The following is a 16,982-nucleotide window of genomic DNA, read 5'->3' on the forward strand; positions in this document are numbered from 1 at the left end:
GGGAAAATGATGTTGGGCTCTGAGGGCTGAAGGAGCCACCCCAGGAGGCTTCAGGAGCAATTTTCGCTGTTCATCTCTCTTTCAAACAGAGACTTCCAGCCTCGCTTTCTTTGCATTAATGCAACTTCAACCTGCTTTTACTTAGAGTTGAGATTTTCCACCAGCATGAACATACACCTCATCCCCGGGATGGGATGGAAGTGTGCTGCAAAGCCCAGCTTTGCCACAAGCCCCAAAGCCACCTCGACTCAGTTCTCAGCAGCGTGTCACAGCTCCAAGAAAAAAGGGTCAGTTCACCCCTCGCTGCTGTTTCCAAGAGGACACAGAGCTGCCTGCCAAATCCTTTGTAATCACTCTTCCTGCTCCACAGCTCCCACAAGGACACAGGGCTGTACATCTGCTCCGAGCAGACCACATCTGAAGGAAACGCAGCGCCCCGACCTCTCTTCCCACTCATAAACATAAACTCACACCCACGTGGCAACAGCCACAACTGCTCAGTCTGGGAAAGCAATATTAGGAGAGGGCTGGAGGTATTTTTAACCTCTTTTCCATGTGATTTAGCAGCTGGCTGCAGTGAGAAAAGCCTCCCTCAGCACTGAGCATCCCCACAGCAGCAGTGGGAAACACCCGCTCCCCAAGCTGTGAGGTTGGGATTTTGGGACCAAGCAAATCCTAAGCTGGAGTGTTTGTGGATGCAAGGCTGGATGCAAACCAGCTACTTTGAGAGTTTCCAAAAGGAAATGAAGACCTGAGGGAGAAAAGCCTCCACCCAACAGAGCATGGACTTCCCAAAGAAAAGCATGTGGAGGATGGATTCCCAGACCCCCCACATTTGCCAGTGTGCCAAGATCTCCTCTGTGTTACCTGTGGTTTGCTTCAGGAGAGCTTGTCCATTTCTAATGGCTTGGTCCACGTTCTTCTTCCTGTTCACAATTTCTTCATTCAGAGCCTGAAGAAAATGCAAATTTGGGTTATCCTGGTGTGGGCAAGTCCCTGTGTCCTGCCAGCCAGAGATGCTATGGAGGGCATGAACCTCCCTACTGAGCACAGGCAGGGTGGACAACCCATCTGAAAACTGTCCAGCCATCCTGCTATGGGAATTTTTGGGATCAAAGGCCCAAATCTCAGAGCAAACCCGACCCAACGCATTGGATCTGTGTCACCAAAGGACTCGCCCTTGTATTAGACAGAACCTCACTCTTGAACAGAGCCTGCAGAGCCCCAGGGAGTGGAAGCAGAAGCTTCTTCGGTGGCCAGCCAAACTCCAAAAACCCACCAGGCTTTTCCAGCTCTCAGTTTTGGAAACAGCATCCAGCTTTCTGAAGGCACCAGGGTGGCCAAGCTGGCTCAGACACTGTTCACAAATCAAACCAACCATTTGAAGCTCCCCTGCCTTGAGAAACCCATTTTTTTTTTTTTTTTGGAGGGGGGGGCACAATTGTTGTTTATAACACATGAAATCTCTTTACACTCCTCTCCAAGCCTTGGAGAGACCCAGCAGTGGAATGAGCTTCTCAAAATTAAAGCCAGGCCAGAAACATAAACAAAACCAGCTAAAATGCAACAAAACAACAACACAGACATGGAAAGGAGAGAAAAGAAAAAAAAAACCAAAACAAAAACGGAAAATACCAGCTGGTCGGCATGCTGCTTCTGCAGGACGTCCCGTTTGTAATCCTTTATGGACACTGAGCCCAGCTTGTCCTCCACCTCAGCCAGCCAGTTGAGCACTTCCACCTCCTCCTCCCCAAAAAGCCTGGCGTTGGCCAGGGCTTGGTCCAGCAGTGCTGCCTTCCGGCCGCACCGGTCCCGGACCTCTCCGTAGCGGCTCTGCAGAGCCTCTAATTTCTCTGCCAGCAGCCTCTGCTCGGCGGCACAGCTCAGGGAGGACAGCGACTGCCCGACCCCCAGCGCCTGAGACACGTCGGCAGCGTGGCTCTCTATCTCCTCCTCAAGAGCCTGAATGGTGGAGGGGCAAAATGGACAACAGAAAGGGGTGGGGGGGAAAAAAAATATGAGTGGAGAATGAAGAAAATAAAAGAAATGCAATGTAAAAGGGTGAATGCAACTGAAAAAATGGAAGGGATGCAAAAGCCACCCGCAAACGGGCAAACTGAGTTGAAATTAAAAAGAAACACATGAATGAGAATGTTTTCTTTTTTTCTATCCAGATCTGCTGGGAGGTGCAAGGACATCAGTTTAATGTTTACCCACGCTGGTGGGTCAAGGCTTGCAGCCTTCTCTGTACATAAAACAGCCTGGATAACTCCTCCAAGTCCCTGTTTGTGCCAAAAACCCCCTCTGGTTGTGGTGGAAACAACCACTGGAGCGGGACCTGACTCCAACCACCTCCATCCTGTTCCTGCACAGATCCTACCTTGTGGCGGCTGATCTGCTGCTGGATTTTGGCAGTCTGGGTACCAATGGGCTCAGAGTTGGCCAGTTTCTTCTCTGTCACCGACAGCCAGTCGGACACGGGCTCCGTGGTTTCGTGGAACTGCTTCGCCAGCACCAAGATATCCTCCAGCTGCTTCTGCCTATAAAAGTGTAATCATAAAATCAGAAGGAAATAATTGTTCAAAGGCAGGTTGGATGCGGTCCTGAGCGACCTGGTCTGGTGGAAGGTGTCCCTGCTCACAGCAGGGGGTCAGAACAAGATGGTTTTTAAAGTCCCCTCTGACCAAAACCAGTCTGTGATTCTTTGAGACAATGAAAACACTTAAGGAGCAGATCCCAGCTGGAGCCAGGCATGGGAAGTATCTTCAGGTATTTAGAAGAAGGAACCAAAGCAGCTCTGTTCAGAACAAGGTGAGATACCATTGTCAGACAAGCTGCAATGGCAAAGATAAAAATCAATGTGGAGGAACTGCAAAATAAGCTTTTCCTGCAGCTGTGCCTTCAGGATCCAGTTTATTGCCCTGGGAAGGTGACAGAAGGCCTTCCCCATTGTGCAGCTTTCTATGAAACAGTTTGAGGTTCAAAAGGACTTTAAAGATCATTTAGTTCCAGCTCCCTTTTTTTCCATCCCTATCACTGTCTTGGACATCCCTCAGCTTGTGGCCAGGCTTTTGGTCTTTCAGAGCTTCTGGTTAAAGACAATCCTGGGGTGGAGAGTCCTGGATGGACAGTCTAGCTTGCTGGCAATGATTAAAAACATGGAGAAGGGTCCAATCTGGCCCTCAAAAGTGACTTCATAACCTCAAACATCAGCTTAGGTAGAAATAAGTAACTCATAAACAAGATTCTGGCGGCACAAAGGTGTCAACAGGATGTTGCTAAACGTTAAAGCTTACAGGAATAAAAATAACATCCCCCCCCTGCAGGGAAATTATTTAATCTCAGCTCTCCCCTGCCATTGTAAACCACTGCTATCAGCATCAGCTTCCTAGCCAGCCTTTGATTCCTCATGTTTTCCAGCTGTTTCCAGGATGTATCTGCACCAAAATCTCCGCCAGCTTCCCGAACGCTGTCACCCTGGGCTCCGGGGCATTATGACTTGTGGGGTGAGCCTGTCCCACCTCCTCTCACCTGGCAGCTGCCCTGCCCAGCAGCCCTTCCCAGCGCCGTGCCAGGCTCTCTAGCTGCCCCACGATCTTGTCCCGATCTGCGGGCTCGGCCGACTGTGCGATCCGGTCACCCTCCGCCTGGATCATCTCCACTGTGGCTTTGCGATCGTCCAGGAGACGCTGGAGCAACTTTGGGGAGGCAGAGGAAAGGGGGAAGTTACCAAACTGGGGCAGCAGAACCAAATCCAAGCCCTTGGAGGGGTCAGATCTTTAATTGTGGCTCAGAATTGCTGCCAGCACTGGGCTGAGAGCAGGCCCAGCCCAGAGGGATGGCTCTGCCTTCAAAACCAGTTCAAAAAATTATAGTTATATTATATTGTTATATTATATTACATTATAAAAATCAGATGCTTTGATTTGGGCAGCACTGAAGTGGTCAGGGAGCTGGACAGGGCAATCACTGTAGGTCCTATCCAACTGAACTTTCATTTGATCTATTCTATTCTATTCTATTCTATTCTATTCTATTCTATTCTATTCTATTCTATTCTATTCCATTCCATTCCATTCCATTCCATTCCATTCCATTCCATTCCATTCCATTCCATTCCATTCCATTCTCCTTTCCCCTTTTCTTTCCTTTTCCCTTCCCCCTTCCCTCTTTTACACTACTCAAGATCCAAACCACTTCTGTGCCAGGAGAGTTTTCAGAGTCTTTCCCACCAACTCCCTCTAACTTATCAAGTTTTTAACTTTCACTTGAAGCACATTTCCTCTTCCAACCTCCACACGTCAGACCAAGCCTGGGTAAGAATTCGTTTCTAAAATATTTCCCCATGACCACACTTGACCTTCTCTCTTCCCACTCCAAGGGCAGGCGCCGACCCCGGGCTGTTATCTCAGCAAACACCGGCACACCTCGGGCCCGCTCTCACACTCTGTAACATTCCCTTTGTCCAAACACCCAAACCAGGCCCTGCACCATCACCAGCTCATTCCTGACGCAGCAGAATTATCGGCACAAAACAAAACTCAGGGCTGGAAAAACACGGCAGACCAGCAAATCCAACTTCAAGAGGCAGTGGGACCACAAAGGCACATGGCGATTTAGGCAATGGAAATTGTTGAGTGTGGGCAAACTGTTCATTCCATTGGGATGTGGGGAACTGAGATCCACCAGGAAAGAAGCTTGGACATCCCAGCTGGACTCCCAAAATATTGTCTGGTTGTCCTGAGGTCCTGTCCCATAGAGCCACTCAGTGCTCACTCACCTTCTGCTCTTGGATCTGGGCTTTCACCACCTTGTACTCAGCAGAGGGAGGTTTCTGGTTGGAGATGAGCTCCTCGGTGTCTGCCAGCCAGCTCAGCAGTGGCTCCAGGGCGTCCTGGAACTTCCCACAGTGCAAAAGGGCTTCCTGCAGCTGAGCCACTCGCTGGGCCACCTGCACCCCAAAAACAACCCCACTGCAGCATCAGGCACTGGCGCCGGAGCCTCAGCTCCTCGCCCTTGATTCCCTCCTTCCCCCAGATCCCAGAGAAAGCAGGGACAGCCCCTCCCCATGCTCCCACCTTTTTGTTGAGGGTGTTCCACCGGGTGTTGATTTCTTCCATGTCATGCTCCAGCCCTTGGACATCACAGTTTTTCCCGGCACTTTGGATGAGTCCCTGACCAACTCCATTGACTTGCTGTAGCTTCAGCTGTAGGGGATCCACTTGCTCCTTCTGGAATTGCTGTGGGTGGAAAAGGTGGGAGAGAAAAGGTGATTTGTTAGCTGTGAGCTGCTCTTCCAGTCGCTCAGTCTTTCCACGGATACAACAGGCTTTCCTCTCCAGGGAAGATGCAGTAGCCACTTGCACTGATTTTATTGGAATTGGGAAAGTTTGTCTAAACTCCTCCCTCGCCTTGACCTAGTGACACAGATGTCACAGGAATCTGCTGCTGTGGAGCACAGCTCAGGGTCTATCCATACCCTCCTCTGGTTTAAAATGAGTAAATCCCATTTTTCCAAGCACTGGAGTGAGGTAAGAAGAGAATACTGAGGAAGGAATGAGAGCATCGGCTCTGACTTGCCATCAGATTGGGAAATAATGCTCCTGGGGAAAAACCTCAAGCAATTCTCACAGTGAAGCTATTGAGAACGGAGACCTGACATCATATGAGTTTTGTTAACCACGAAATTACAGGCAGCAAGGAGCTCGCTGAATTTCAAAAGACAAAGGCAATAGGCAATTAATGTGCGAGTCGTTTACCACGGATTTGGCACGGTCCTGCCTGGGAATCCTGTGGGGAAAAGCTTTCTAAACCAAAAAAGATTTGATAGGGAAGGGGGAGGAGAGCGAATGAAGCTCCCCATTGTCAGGAGAGGCAGCAGGGAGAATCCTGTTTCTCCGGAGGAGATAAATGCTCTTTATCAGAGCTGGGGATCTGCTAGAACCACGCGCTGCCTGTGCACCCTGTCCCTCTGCAGTCCTTCCCCACCAGTCCCAAGGGATGAGCCTGCCCTGTCCCCACAGCAAACACCCCCAAAATAGGGAGCAGATTCCTGGCTCTCTCTGCTTCCCTGGCCCACAAGCCCATGCAGAGCACGGGTCACCCCACAGCCGGCGCTGGGCAGGAGCAGAGCCCTTGGCCCTGCAACATTTTCCCTTTGGGAAGCAGAGGGGATGGCAGCCAGCCACCTGCTCCCTGTGCCTAAGAATGCACTGAAATTGGCTGCACTGAAAAATTCCCACTTGGATGCAAGATCTCCCCCAGCAGAAGAGATCCTCATGGAGCACACGGCTCTCTGCGCCTGGCAATCGCTTTGGTCTGGAGCAGCATGAAGCAAAACCCCCTAAAAACACCAAAATCCCCCAAAATACACAGGCACAGCTCCCAGCCCGAACCAGAGCCACTGCTTTGGCCTTCCCTGCCTCATTTCCAAAGGAAAAAAAGCTACTTCTTCCCAGCAGAGCTCAGCAACCGGAGGGCAGGGAGGTCCCTCCAGGACACGAGGGAAGGGTGAGCTGGCAGACACTGTCCAGAGCTGTTTGCTCATGGAGAATTCTGCCACGGTTATAAGAAATAAATGGGGACTTGGAATCATCGATTCCCGGGCTGTTCTCCTGTTACTGTTTATATATGGAGCTGCTGGGTAGAAGAGCCAAACCCACAAAAGGATCTGGCTGATAAGCCTGGCATGCCAGGCTGGTCTGAGCTCTCCATGTACTGCAAAACAAACTCCAAAGGAGCCAGGCAGGGAGGGAGCCCTGTGGAAAAGCCTGGATGATCCAACCAGGGCTACCTGCCACACAGGTAGCAGCCAGCCCGAGAGCCCGATGCTCCCTGAGGAGCCTGACAAAAATAATCCCAGCAACAGCCTGAGGGTGAGCGTGTCCAACACACTTGTTTTCCTTTGCTCATAAAAGATTCCAGCGATTTAGTTCATTAACCTCACTGTGACTCAGCTTGGAAACAAATATTTAACGACCCGCCTTTGCTGTGGAGAGAGGTGTCCTGCCCTGGGGAAGAGCTGGACAGACATTTTGGGAGAGCAGAAGGACGTCTGCTCCACCACACCTCCTCCTCACTCCCAGAGAGGCTTCCCAAAGCATCCCCTTGCTTTCTGCTTCCCTCATTTCCCTTAGCCCCACTGCTGCTGGATATTGAATTCCAGGAAGCATCTCCAGCAATGCCTGGAGCAAGGGGAAGGTTTGTGGGGTTAACAATCAGAGGTGCTGAACCTAAAATAAAGATCCTCCCACTGAATTTCAAGCAATAGACAACTATGGCAAGAACCTAATGGTTTTTCACTCATCCATGTCCCCTTTGGATGTGCCAGCCTGTGCTCACATGGACCCCCCATGTGAAACCACCTCTCCAAGCCCCTCCACGTGCATATTTCAAAGAGGTGGTACAGCCCAAAGGATGAGTAATTGCCACCAAATCGGGATTTTTGGTGCTGACTAACTTCTGATGTCTCCTTAGTGATATTTCTCCTAATCCAGATGGCAGGAAATCAGCGCTGGGGTGTGGGAACTCCAGCACCGAGGTCTCTCCAGGCAAGAGCCACAAGAAACACAAATCCCCAAACACCAGAGAGAATCTGAGCCCCTTTCCCAAGTGCTTTCTGAGCCTCAACACTTCAATGCTCACAGAAAAAAAACTACAGACAACAGTGACTGCACGGGACAGGAATTGCTTGCAGTTAATTCATTTCACAGGTTTCTCTTTCCTGATATATTTTCTGCTTCAAAGATGGGAACTCCCTGCCAGGAGCCAGCAAGAAGGTTTTTTTCTGAAGTCTGTGATTTCCATCTGAGTGACCACAATGTACTTTAATAAGCCAAAAAAAAAAGTGCAAGTCAACATTTCAGGTCATCGAGCAGCGAGAATCTTTTGCCTCCCTTACTTACACAATCACACAATTCCCTCCTCCCATCCCCCCAAAAAACCCCTTTTTGCCTGCCAAATTCAAGCCCATCTCAGGAAGGGAGAAAGTTGTTTGGAAGCCCAGATCGTGTGTTACTGAGTGGGCTCCCACCTCCCACCCACCCCTGGAGTGCAAAATAAAGCGAGTTCTGCGCCTGAAGCCCCGGCTGCGGGAGCCTGAGCAACAAATACCTCGTTATCTGGAACGAATCCATCTGGGAGAGCAGGGGGCCCTTCTGCCATGAGAGCGGCGCCGAGGGCTCCCTCTGTGCCCGATGTCCCCTCTCCCTCGCTGGGACACAGGGGAAGGGCACCCCCACAGCTGCGAGGACCGAGGGGGCCCCTCAACATAGCCCTGGGGAGGGTTTGTGCCCTGGGTGCTGTGGCAAAGGGTGTCCCCAGCAGGTCTGGGGTGGTGGGACCCTCTGAGAGGGGTGAGAAGGCACCAGGGGGACCCTCCCAACCTGCCAGCCCTGCTGCAGGTGCGCTGGTAACAGGGTCATCCTCCAAAGCCATGGCTTCAGCAGGCAGGTGCTCCAGGATGGGTGGTACAACCATGATGGCAAAGTCATCTGTATCCCCTAAAGCCACCACCAATGGCACAGGGTCACCACTGAGGTCCCCGGCACCTGAGGTGAGTGGCTTGGCTGCTGGTGCTGGCAGGATGGCAGCAGGCACATCAGCAAAGGGTGGTGGGGCTTCCAGAAGCTCTTCCACCATCAAGGGCATGGCAGTGGTGATGGCTCCTGGAGGTTCCTCAGCATCCATGGTAGGATCCCCGGTGGCTGGTGGTGTCCTCTGAGCCTGGGGCTCCAGGACAGCCACATTTCTTGGTGAAAGTGAGTGGGTTGGAGCAGAAAGCTCCCCAAAATCCCATGGGATGGCAGGCCCTGCAATGGACAATGTGCCAGGAAGCTCTTCAGGGGTGGCTGGGCTGGCAGAACATGGGACCTCCCAGCTGGGGGCGAACAACAAGTCCACATCTCCTGGCTGCAGGATGGCTGCTGCTGTCCCCCCATGTGTGACAGCCACCTCCACAGGGCACCCCTCTTTGTGGGCAGCCCCTTCCAGAGACAGGCCATGGCCCAGGGAAACCATTTCCCATGGGAGATCCTCAACAGGCACGGAGAATGTTGTCGGAGCCTTGGAGCCTGGCTCTGATGCAGAGCCAGTGTTGAAAGGCAGCAGAGAACCACAGCAAACATCCCTACTCTCTGCTGGATGAGTCCAGCCCTCAGCTCCACTGCCTGATCCCAAATCTGCGGCTTCATCCTCAGAAACCAGTTCTGGGACATCCCAGCTGGCAACCTCAGTCCTTCCAGGCAGAAGGTGATGGGTCCTGAATGGATCCATGCCCTCAAGGCCAGCCTGGCGGTGCTGTGGAGGGGACCCCAGGTCCTCCATCGCTGTGTCTGGAGCTGGGGGGTGGCAGGGAGACACTTGGCCAGGACAGGTGCCTTCAGGAAGCAAGTCTGGGTTATCTTCACCCCACCCCACTGGAGCGCTAGGGTACCCATCTCCCCCCAGTCCAGCAGCTGGATGCGCCCCTGTGCCAGAACATGGCATCCCACCAGGCAAAAACCCTGGGTCCATGAGTGGGTCAGGATCAACCTCCCCCACCACTGCTGGGGAGCACTCCAGGAGGGACCCCAGCCCTGCCATGGCCACAGGGCTGGGGGAGGCCCCTCCATCTGAGTCTGTCGGGGTGACAGCCAAGGTGTCCCTTTCTGAGAAGGGCTCTGTCAAGGGCTCCAGTGTGCTCAGCACCTGGGAGCTGCAGGTGACATCAAAGTCCTCCAGATCTGACACAACTGCAGAGTCCGAGGCGCTGATATCCAAGGGGGCCCTGTGCTGACCCCCTTCAACCACTAACCCGGCCAGTTTGGCCGAATCTGGGTCCAGCCCCTCTGAGTCACTTGGGGACATCTGAACCTCCAGAGAGCCAGGGACAGCTCCATCGCCCCCATCCTCATTCAGGCACTGCTCTTCCAGCTCCAGGAACATCTGCACCGAGTCCGTGTCAGACAGCTCGGGGCCTGTGGAGCTGGTTGAATGCTCCAAAACTGGAGCGAAGTCCTCAACCCCACATTGCACCACTGCGTCCTCTGTGCAGCACGTGCTGCCACCACCTCCTGGGGATGTGCAGGACCGGGAGGTCCCCGGGCTGGGGGCAGAGCCATCCTCCGGAGCAGTGGATTGTTCTCTTTCTTCAGAAATATCTGCCAAGCAACAGCTCCTCTTCTCCTCTGCCACCAGAACAGCCTTTCCTCTCTCTGATAGCGTCGCCTCCTCCCACTCCTCCATCATCACCCAGCGCTCGTCCTCCTCAAATCTCAGCTCAGACTCCGTTTTCTCCCTGAGATTGGAGGTGATGAGAATATCCAGCCCTGTATCCAGCAGCTCTTCACTAAGGCACGGAGAGAGGTTGACGTTCTCCACTGTAGAGTCCGACTCGGAGGCCTCCAAGGTCTCCTGGTGCCCATCGTTGAAGTTTCCCCTGATGAAGTTCTTCCTAGCTCGTGGCCAGGTGGCACTGGGGAGGCGGCAGGCCCTGGCCAGGACCCTGACATGGCTGTCACTGGCGTTCAGCAGGGGCTGGCGCTCGTCCCGGGGACCGCCATAGCCATCCCCGCCGAACTGCTTGGCCGCCAGAGCCTCTGTCGTGCCAGATGACTTGGAGACGTGCTCCAAGGTGAGAGACTCCGACATGGGCTCACCGTGGTTGGGCTGGCCCGACTGCTCGGCCAGCATGGCGCTGGAATCCCGCTTATCCCGCAGGGAAGGGTTGGAAGCACCTGCCTCCGACACCTCGCTGAGTGAAGCCCCCATCCTCTCAGCAAACTCGGTGAAGTTGGGTGGCATGAAGGACTTCCACGAGCGCCGGTTGACGTTCTCCTTCTTCTCGGGGTTTGGCCGCCTCTTTGGAGGAGCCGGTGCCGGCTTGGAGACGTCACTGCTGAGCTTCAGCTGGTCAAAGATGACTCGCTCGTCCAGCTTTTTGGGTTCTGGCGGCCTGGACTCGAAGACGTTGGCAGCTCCCAGAGTCCCATTGCTGGATATGGTGCTGCCATCCCCCTTGCCCAGGGTGCTCTTGGAGAGCTGGTTGAGCTTCGAACCCTGATCGATCTGCTCATTAATCCTCATTGTGTCATATATCGATCTCTGGGGCACGTAGCAATCCTCTATATAACCATCCTCATCCTCACCCTTCCCCAGGCAAGTGCGGTTCTGCCGTAAACAGTCTGGCCGGCTCAGTGGTTTGCCCATACTCTCGTCCTTAGGAATGACAGAACCACCCCGGCAATCTTTGGCCCGCCACGGCAGGAAGCATCACACAGAGCCAGCAGGTCCCAAACCTGCCGGGGACAGCCTCTAGTCCCAAAGTGACACTACGGGGACGGGAGGGGGGGACCGGCAGCACCGCGCCGGCTCAGCAGCCCGACCGGTGGTCCCAGGCAGTAAAACAACCCATGTCATCCCCCCTCCCAATCCCCCTAAAAAACCCCATCCATCAACGGATCATCCAAAATCCAACAGCTTCGGTAAAATATTCCAAGTGGTTTGCACCAGAAACGGCGGCAGAAGAGTTTGAAGCTCTTAAATTATCCCGTCCGTCCTTCTTTACTAACAAAGGCACTGCTTGTCCCGGCCGCTCCCGGCCAGCAGTGGCGAGCGGCTCCGCGCGTTTTCTGCCCGGCTCCGAGCGCCGTGGAAGTCCAGCTGGTCCGAATTAGCCTCTCCCCCCGACTCTCGTGTTTTCATTTGAACTGAGCTTGTCAGCGGATATTCGTACAACTTTAAACACAGGAAGTTCTTCATTCAGGGCAAACTCGGAGGTTTCCTGTCTCAAAAACATGATGCCATTGTCGCTGCCGTCACCTCGCCCGGTGCCACCGGCAGTGGTGGGACCCCCAAAATCCAGCCGGTGGGTGTGAGGCGGCGGCGGCACGGCCGCGGAGCCCGGAGGTGGAGGAAGGCTGCTGGGTCTTTGCTTTTTTTTTTTTTTTTTTTTTTTTTTTTCGCTTTCTCCCCAGGAAAAAAAAAAATTGGCTATAAAACGCATCCAAAAATGGCAAAGGGACGGAGCGGGATGGAATCCCCTGAGTTGCCTCCGGGAGCCGACGAGGAGCAGCCGCAGCTGGAGGCGGCTGTTGCCGCTGCTGCTGCTTCTTCTTCTCCTTCCTCCTCCTCCTCCTCCTCCTGCTGCTGCTGCCGGCCCCGCTCGCACTAACTTTCCCGGCGGCCAGTGTCGGGCTGCGGCGGCTCCGCGCCACCGGGCGGCCCGGCCATGGCGGGGCGGGAGGCGAGCGCGGATCCGGTACCGGTGGCGATGCGGGGCGGACCGGGGCTGTCACACACACCCCCCGGGACCGCCCTCCCGTTCCCCTTCCCCGCCGCTCTCGCCCCTTTTGTGCGCGGCTCAGCGGCCGGGCCGGGGGCGGGGGGCTCCGCGCCTCCCCCGCGGGCAGCCCCCGGCCGGCGCGGCGGGATGCATGGCCGCTGCCTTCCTCCTCTTCCTCCTGTTCCCGCTCGTCCTCCTGCTCCCGGCCGCCGCCGCCCGCTCTCCTTCCCGCCGGCGGAACAAAAGGCCGAGCCGCACAGGCCGCCGCACGCCCCGGCCCCGCCGCCGCCGCCAGCACCGGCTCCCGCGGAGCTCCAGCCCCGGCGGAGGGCGGGGGGACGCGGGGGCGGGCGGGGGGCGGTGCCGCGGGGCGGGGCGGCAGCGCCGGGGCCACCCCCTCCCCGAGCGCCTCGGTGCCTCCCGCGCCCCCCCGCACCGACCCCCGCCACCGGCCCCGGGAAGGGGGGCAGCGGAGCGCGACCCAGCTGGGGAACGGGGGGTGATGCTCGGCGTTAGCGCGGGGGTGGTCCCCGCCCGCCCCGCCGGGAATGGCCCCTCCTCCGGGGGGAGGCGGCAGCCCCCGACAAAGAGCAGCAACGCCCTGGCTCGGCGGCGGCTCCGGCTCCCACCGCCACCGGCCCCGCTCCCCCGGCCCTTTGTCCGCTGTTCCCCGAGCCGGCGCTGGCAGGGAGGTGGCGACCCTCCCCGCACATCGGGTCTCCCCGCTCCTCACACCCTCCCTCGCACAAAGAACCGAGTTTCTAAATCACCGGAGAAACCCACCCGAAACACCCCCGAAGTACCAATTTTGCCTTCCCCCAATCGCTCTGCCAAAAAAAGCCACCTGCAACTTGCCACCGTTCCCCCCGACCACTGCAGGCTCTTTTCCTAAAAATCATGATTTTTTTATAGCCCCGGCTCTACGGTAGCATCCTGCTCCTCCCATCCTGAGTCCTGTCACCCTCTTTTCCTCCCCCAAAACCCTTGGGTTTAAGAGATGGGGAACATTGGAAGTGGGGAGGGAGGCAGCCCGGGCGCGTGAATCACCGCTGCGAAGTGATGCTGAGGGAAGTCACAGACTTGGGAGAGAAAACAGGAGGGTTGGGAACAGCCTCCACACATCTCCAGGCAACAACCCGCCCCACCAGCCACCCGGCCTGCTACTTTGGGATGAATTATGGCATCGGGATAAAAATACAAGGTGTTTAACAGAGAAAAACGTGCAGCATTGCACTCCAAAAGCACTAACACTGGGAGAAATCAGACTGAGATCTGAACTTTGCTGTGCCACAGCTTCACCAAAGCCTTCCCACCTGGCCATAGTGAGCCACAACCAAGGAAGATGAAATCTCGAATATTTTTTGATGCGCTGCGATCCTGAAAACACTGAGGCTTGGCCAAAGTCATAGCATGGTGTGGTGGGAGCCCAGCTTCCACATCCCCAAGCTCTCAGACCCTTCATCCCCACGTCCCAGCACCAACTGCACGTGCAGCAGCTCCAGCACCACATTCCCAAAGCTTTGTTTTGCTTTCAGAGAGATGGGAACGGATGGGAACGGATGTTTTGTGGAAGGGGAGGGTTCAAGGGGAATTACCCATGAAATGGCCCGAAGTGCTCCTCAGATGGAGCTTTTTGCACAGTGGGAAACCTGTGGAACCCCTTTTTTCCTCGACCATTAAATATAACCAAGGAAAACAGCGGGAGCTGGGGAGGGAGTGGGAATCTGCGAGGGGATTCCGAACATCCCCCACGGAGCCTCTTTGGCCATCCAGGGCATGTCCCCTCCATGTCCCCCTGAGCCCTCATGGACAGACAGCCAGACATTCAGCCCTGCAGCCTCCTCCAGCCCCAGCTGCCAACACTGCCAGGATTTTTCCCCTTGGCGGGGGACACCGCAGCTCCTGCTCCCTGGTATTAATCCAGAGCAGCTGAAACAACAAGAGGACAAGGGTGCTGTGCCAGCAACACCGCCCCGGCTCCTCTGCTACCACCTTGGCCGGGAGCTGACGGAGCTGCACCGTTACCGCTCCGCTCCGGGGCCCCTCCACCAGGAATCCCAGGCATCCGGGCTGGGGTGAGGAGGATTTTTTGTTCCACTGTGAAGGAATGATCTCTCCCTCCCTCTCTCTCTCCCTGTCTCCCCGACGTGGAGCTGCCCCGTTTCACAGCCAGAAATTCTTTTCCCATTTCCTCACCGAATCACGTGCCAGGAGCGAGCCGAGTCTTCCTCTGACACGTTCCCCCCACCAACAATTTTTAAAACCATTAGGGAAATATTGGGCAGGGATGAAAGCCAGTTGGAAACCTGCTGTGCCTGGCCTGAAGATCCCAGCCACAGCTCTTGCAGGTTCCCCAAATCACGTCTTTAAGCCTCCAAGTGCCACCCCAGCGATGGGGACAGGAGCCAAACAGTGCTGAGAATTGCAAGGTCAGGGCTTTGTTTGAGCCTTGTGTCACTGCAAGGCATGGATGTGGAAGGACATGAAGGTCTTGTCTGATTTTTGTCCTCTCAGGTGTTTCCAAGTGACCACCAAGACCCCTCATTTGGCTTTTGCTCAGTCCCCAAACCTCCCACAAAACAGCTCCTGTCACCCAACCTACACCTGGACCCACCCCAGGCCACATCCTGCAGCTCACCCTCAGCTAAAAACCACCTAGAGGTTTTTCAAAGACCTTCTCCAAGTAGGAGCATCTCCATTTGTCTCCTGAACCTGCTGGTTTCAAGCTTTCCTCATATGGCCACAGGCCCCGGCGCGTGTGGACGCGAGCTGTCCCCGTCACGGGCTGATGTCACCCTGTTTACGGCTCTGCTACATCCTGCCACCGCTGCTGCCACTGTTTACATGGCACAGCACTATTTGGAAACCAATGTATTTTTAGCTTTCTTTTAATGCATCTCAGCAGCTGGAAGCGAGGGACCTGTGTTGTGTGATGAGCGAGAAAGCTCAGATGCCTCTGATGGATGGGTCGTTTATAAGATCAGGGTGCAACCAAGGGTCTTATTTGCCCTCAAAGCTTCTTTAATCTTCACCTTGGTGCCTTTCTGCCCTGGGAGTACAGAGTGGGTGGAAGAGAGCTCCTGGTTTGGCACTATGAGCTTTGTCCCTCCATGTCATAAAATCATAAAATAGTTTGTGTTTGAAGGAGAGGAAAACTCATCCCCCTCCCTGCTAAGGGAAGGGACACTTTCCACTAGACCAGGCTGCTCCAGCCTGGCCTTGAGGGATGGGGTAGCCACAGCTTCTCTGGACAACCTGTTTCCTGTGTCTGTCATTGTGTGTGTCATTGTGTCCCCCATATCTGACTCCATGAGTGCTACCTCTGGACTGGGACACTGTGCCATGTCCAAGCTAGGCAGAGTGGATAAGGCCAAGTGCCTCCAGCCCAACAGAAGGACTGAGGGTGCATTTCACCCTCCCTCAGACACTGCAATAGAAGCACAAAGCCAAATCAAGCACACACAAAATCTCCCTTAGAAACAGTGCTTTAGGTTGCGATGGGATTTTTAGCAGAGGATTCATGTTTTTTAAAGCCTTTGCTGCATTTGTCAGGTCAGAGGGACTTCTTTCTTTCCCTCTTGCCCTCCTCCTCATTCATTCCTTTTCCCAAACCTCTGTGATTGCCATTCCAGTGCCTGATCCAGGCAGGAGCACCGGGGCTATTCCCACCCCGCTGTGCTCCTCCGGGTGCTCCCTTATCCCTTTGGCTCACAGCTGACTTCCAACCAACCTCCCACCAGGGCTCTGCCACCACTCAATCCCTCTTCAAATGCTACAGCTGCTCGGGATGCAAGGAGCCAGCACATCTTTAAATCAGCCATTTGGAACCTGGAGCCTGTTCTTTTGGGACTCTCCTCCACAGGGCTGTGGGAGGAAACCTCAGCAGGCCCCGTGGAGGTCTGCACCTCCACGGGGAAAGTTTTAGGAAGAGGTTAAAACCCATACTACTCCCAGAGAAACCTCCTGCACTTTGGATGCACAGCTGCAGTGAGCGCTGTAAAAAAAATAAAATAAAAAATTAAATTTATTTTGTTCTTGCAAGAATGCAGGAGCTGCACCGCAGCGCTTTCGCTTGCAAGGCAGCTAATATAGATGTTGGTATAAATAATTCTCGTGAACGAAGCCTGGAGCCCACGTGTTATAGCAGCACTCAGGCACAGCCCCACGGCACTCAGCGTTCCCATGGAACCCCATTTTCGTGCACAGAGAGCCCCAAAACTCCCTGGCAGCAACCTGTGAGTCAAGGGTAGAGCCACGTGCCGGGGCCCTCCTGGCCAGGAGGAGAAAGCTACTGAAATGCCCATTTCTGTCCTCAGCTGTTCCGTTTCCCTGCAAATTGAGGCACTCTGAGCTCTTCGAACATCCCACTCCCACCCCACTGCCCACGAACTGCAGAGGCTGCTCCCCAGAGCAAAGGGGGACAACAGGGATGGGGTGATTAATGAATTGCTCTGAGGCTCTTTAGGAAGTGAGGTAAGTGTGTTATCATCCTGAGAATCCTCTGCATGGGAGACATCGAAACCACTCCTTCAGCAGGAGAGTTGGCAATTGTTCTTGAAAGGCTGCAGTGACTAATCCAAGCCTGAGTCCTTCCCTGCTTGCTCCAGACCCGGTGGCCACAGTCCCTCCCTTCCCAAGCTTGGCTTGGATGCTGTGGGTGATGGGAACATCCACAGATTCCCCCCTCCAAGGCTGCATCCTGCCAGGACCAGGCTACTCT

The 16,982-nt window shown here is 54.8% G+C and overlaps 2 protein-coding genes across 2 annotated transcripts in view; both read right to left on the reverse strand.

Annotated features, from left to right (window-relative positions):
• Window positions 1–16,982, reverse strand: part of LOC310919816 (microtubule-actin cross-linking factor 1-like) — a 131,000-nt gene that overhangs the window by 27,334 nt on the left and 86,684 nt on the right. The window contains exons 61-66 of the mRNA XM_083879362.1: window positions 5,079–5,240; window positions 4,781–4,951; window positions 3,532–3,698; window positions 2,381–2,540; window positions 1,636–1,962; window positions 868–952 (exon numbers count right to left, since the gene is read on the reverse strand). Coding sequence (XP_083735488.1) covers window positions 868–952; window positions 1,636–1,962; window positions 2,381–2,540; window positions 3,532–3,698; window positions 4,781–4,951; window positions 5,079–5,240 — 1,072 coding nt within the window. The remainder of the gene's footprint in view (window positions 1–867; window positions 953–1,635; window positions 1,963–2,380; window positions 2,541–3,531; window positions 3,699–4,780; window positions 4,952–5,078; window positions 5,241–16,982) is intronic.
• LOC310919877 (uncharacterized protein) lies at window positions 7,652–12,121 on the reverse strand. The gene has a single exon (XM_083879456.1). The coding sequence runs from the start codon at window positions 11,185–11,187 to the stop codon at window positions 8,014–8,016; it is 3,174 nt and encodes a 1,057-aa protein (XP_083735582.1). The 5' UTR covers window positions 11,188–12,121; the 3' UTR covers window positions 7,652–8,013.

The sequence above is a fragment of the Zosterops lateralis genome, assembly GCF_965231275.1.
Source record: "Zosterops lateralis genome assembly, chromosome: 28".
Classification (NCBI taxonomy): domain Eukaryota; kingdom Metazoa; phylum Chordata; class Aves; order Passeriformes; family Zosteropidae; genus Zosterops; species Zosterops lateralis.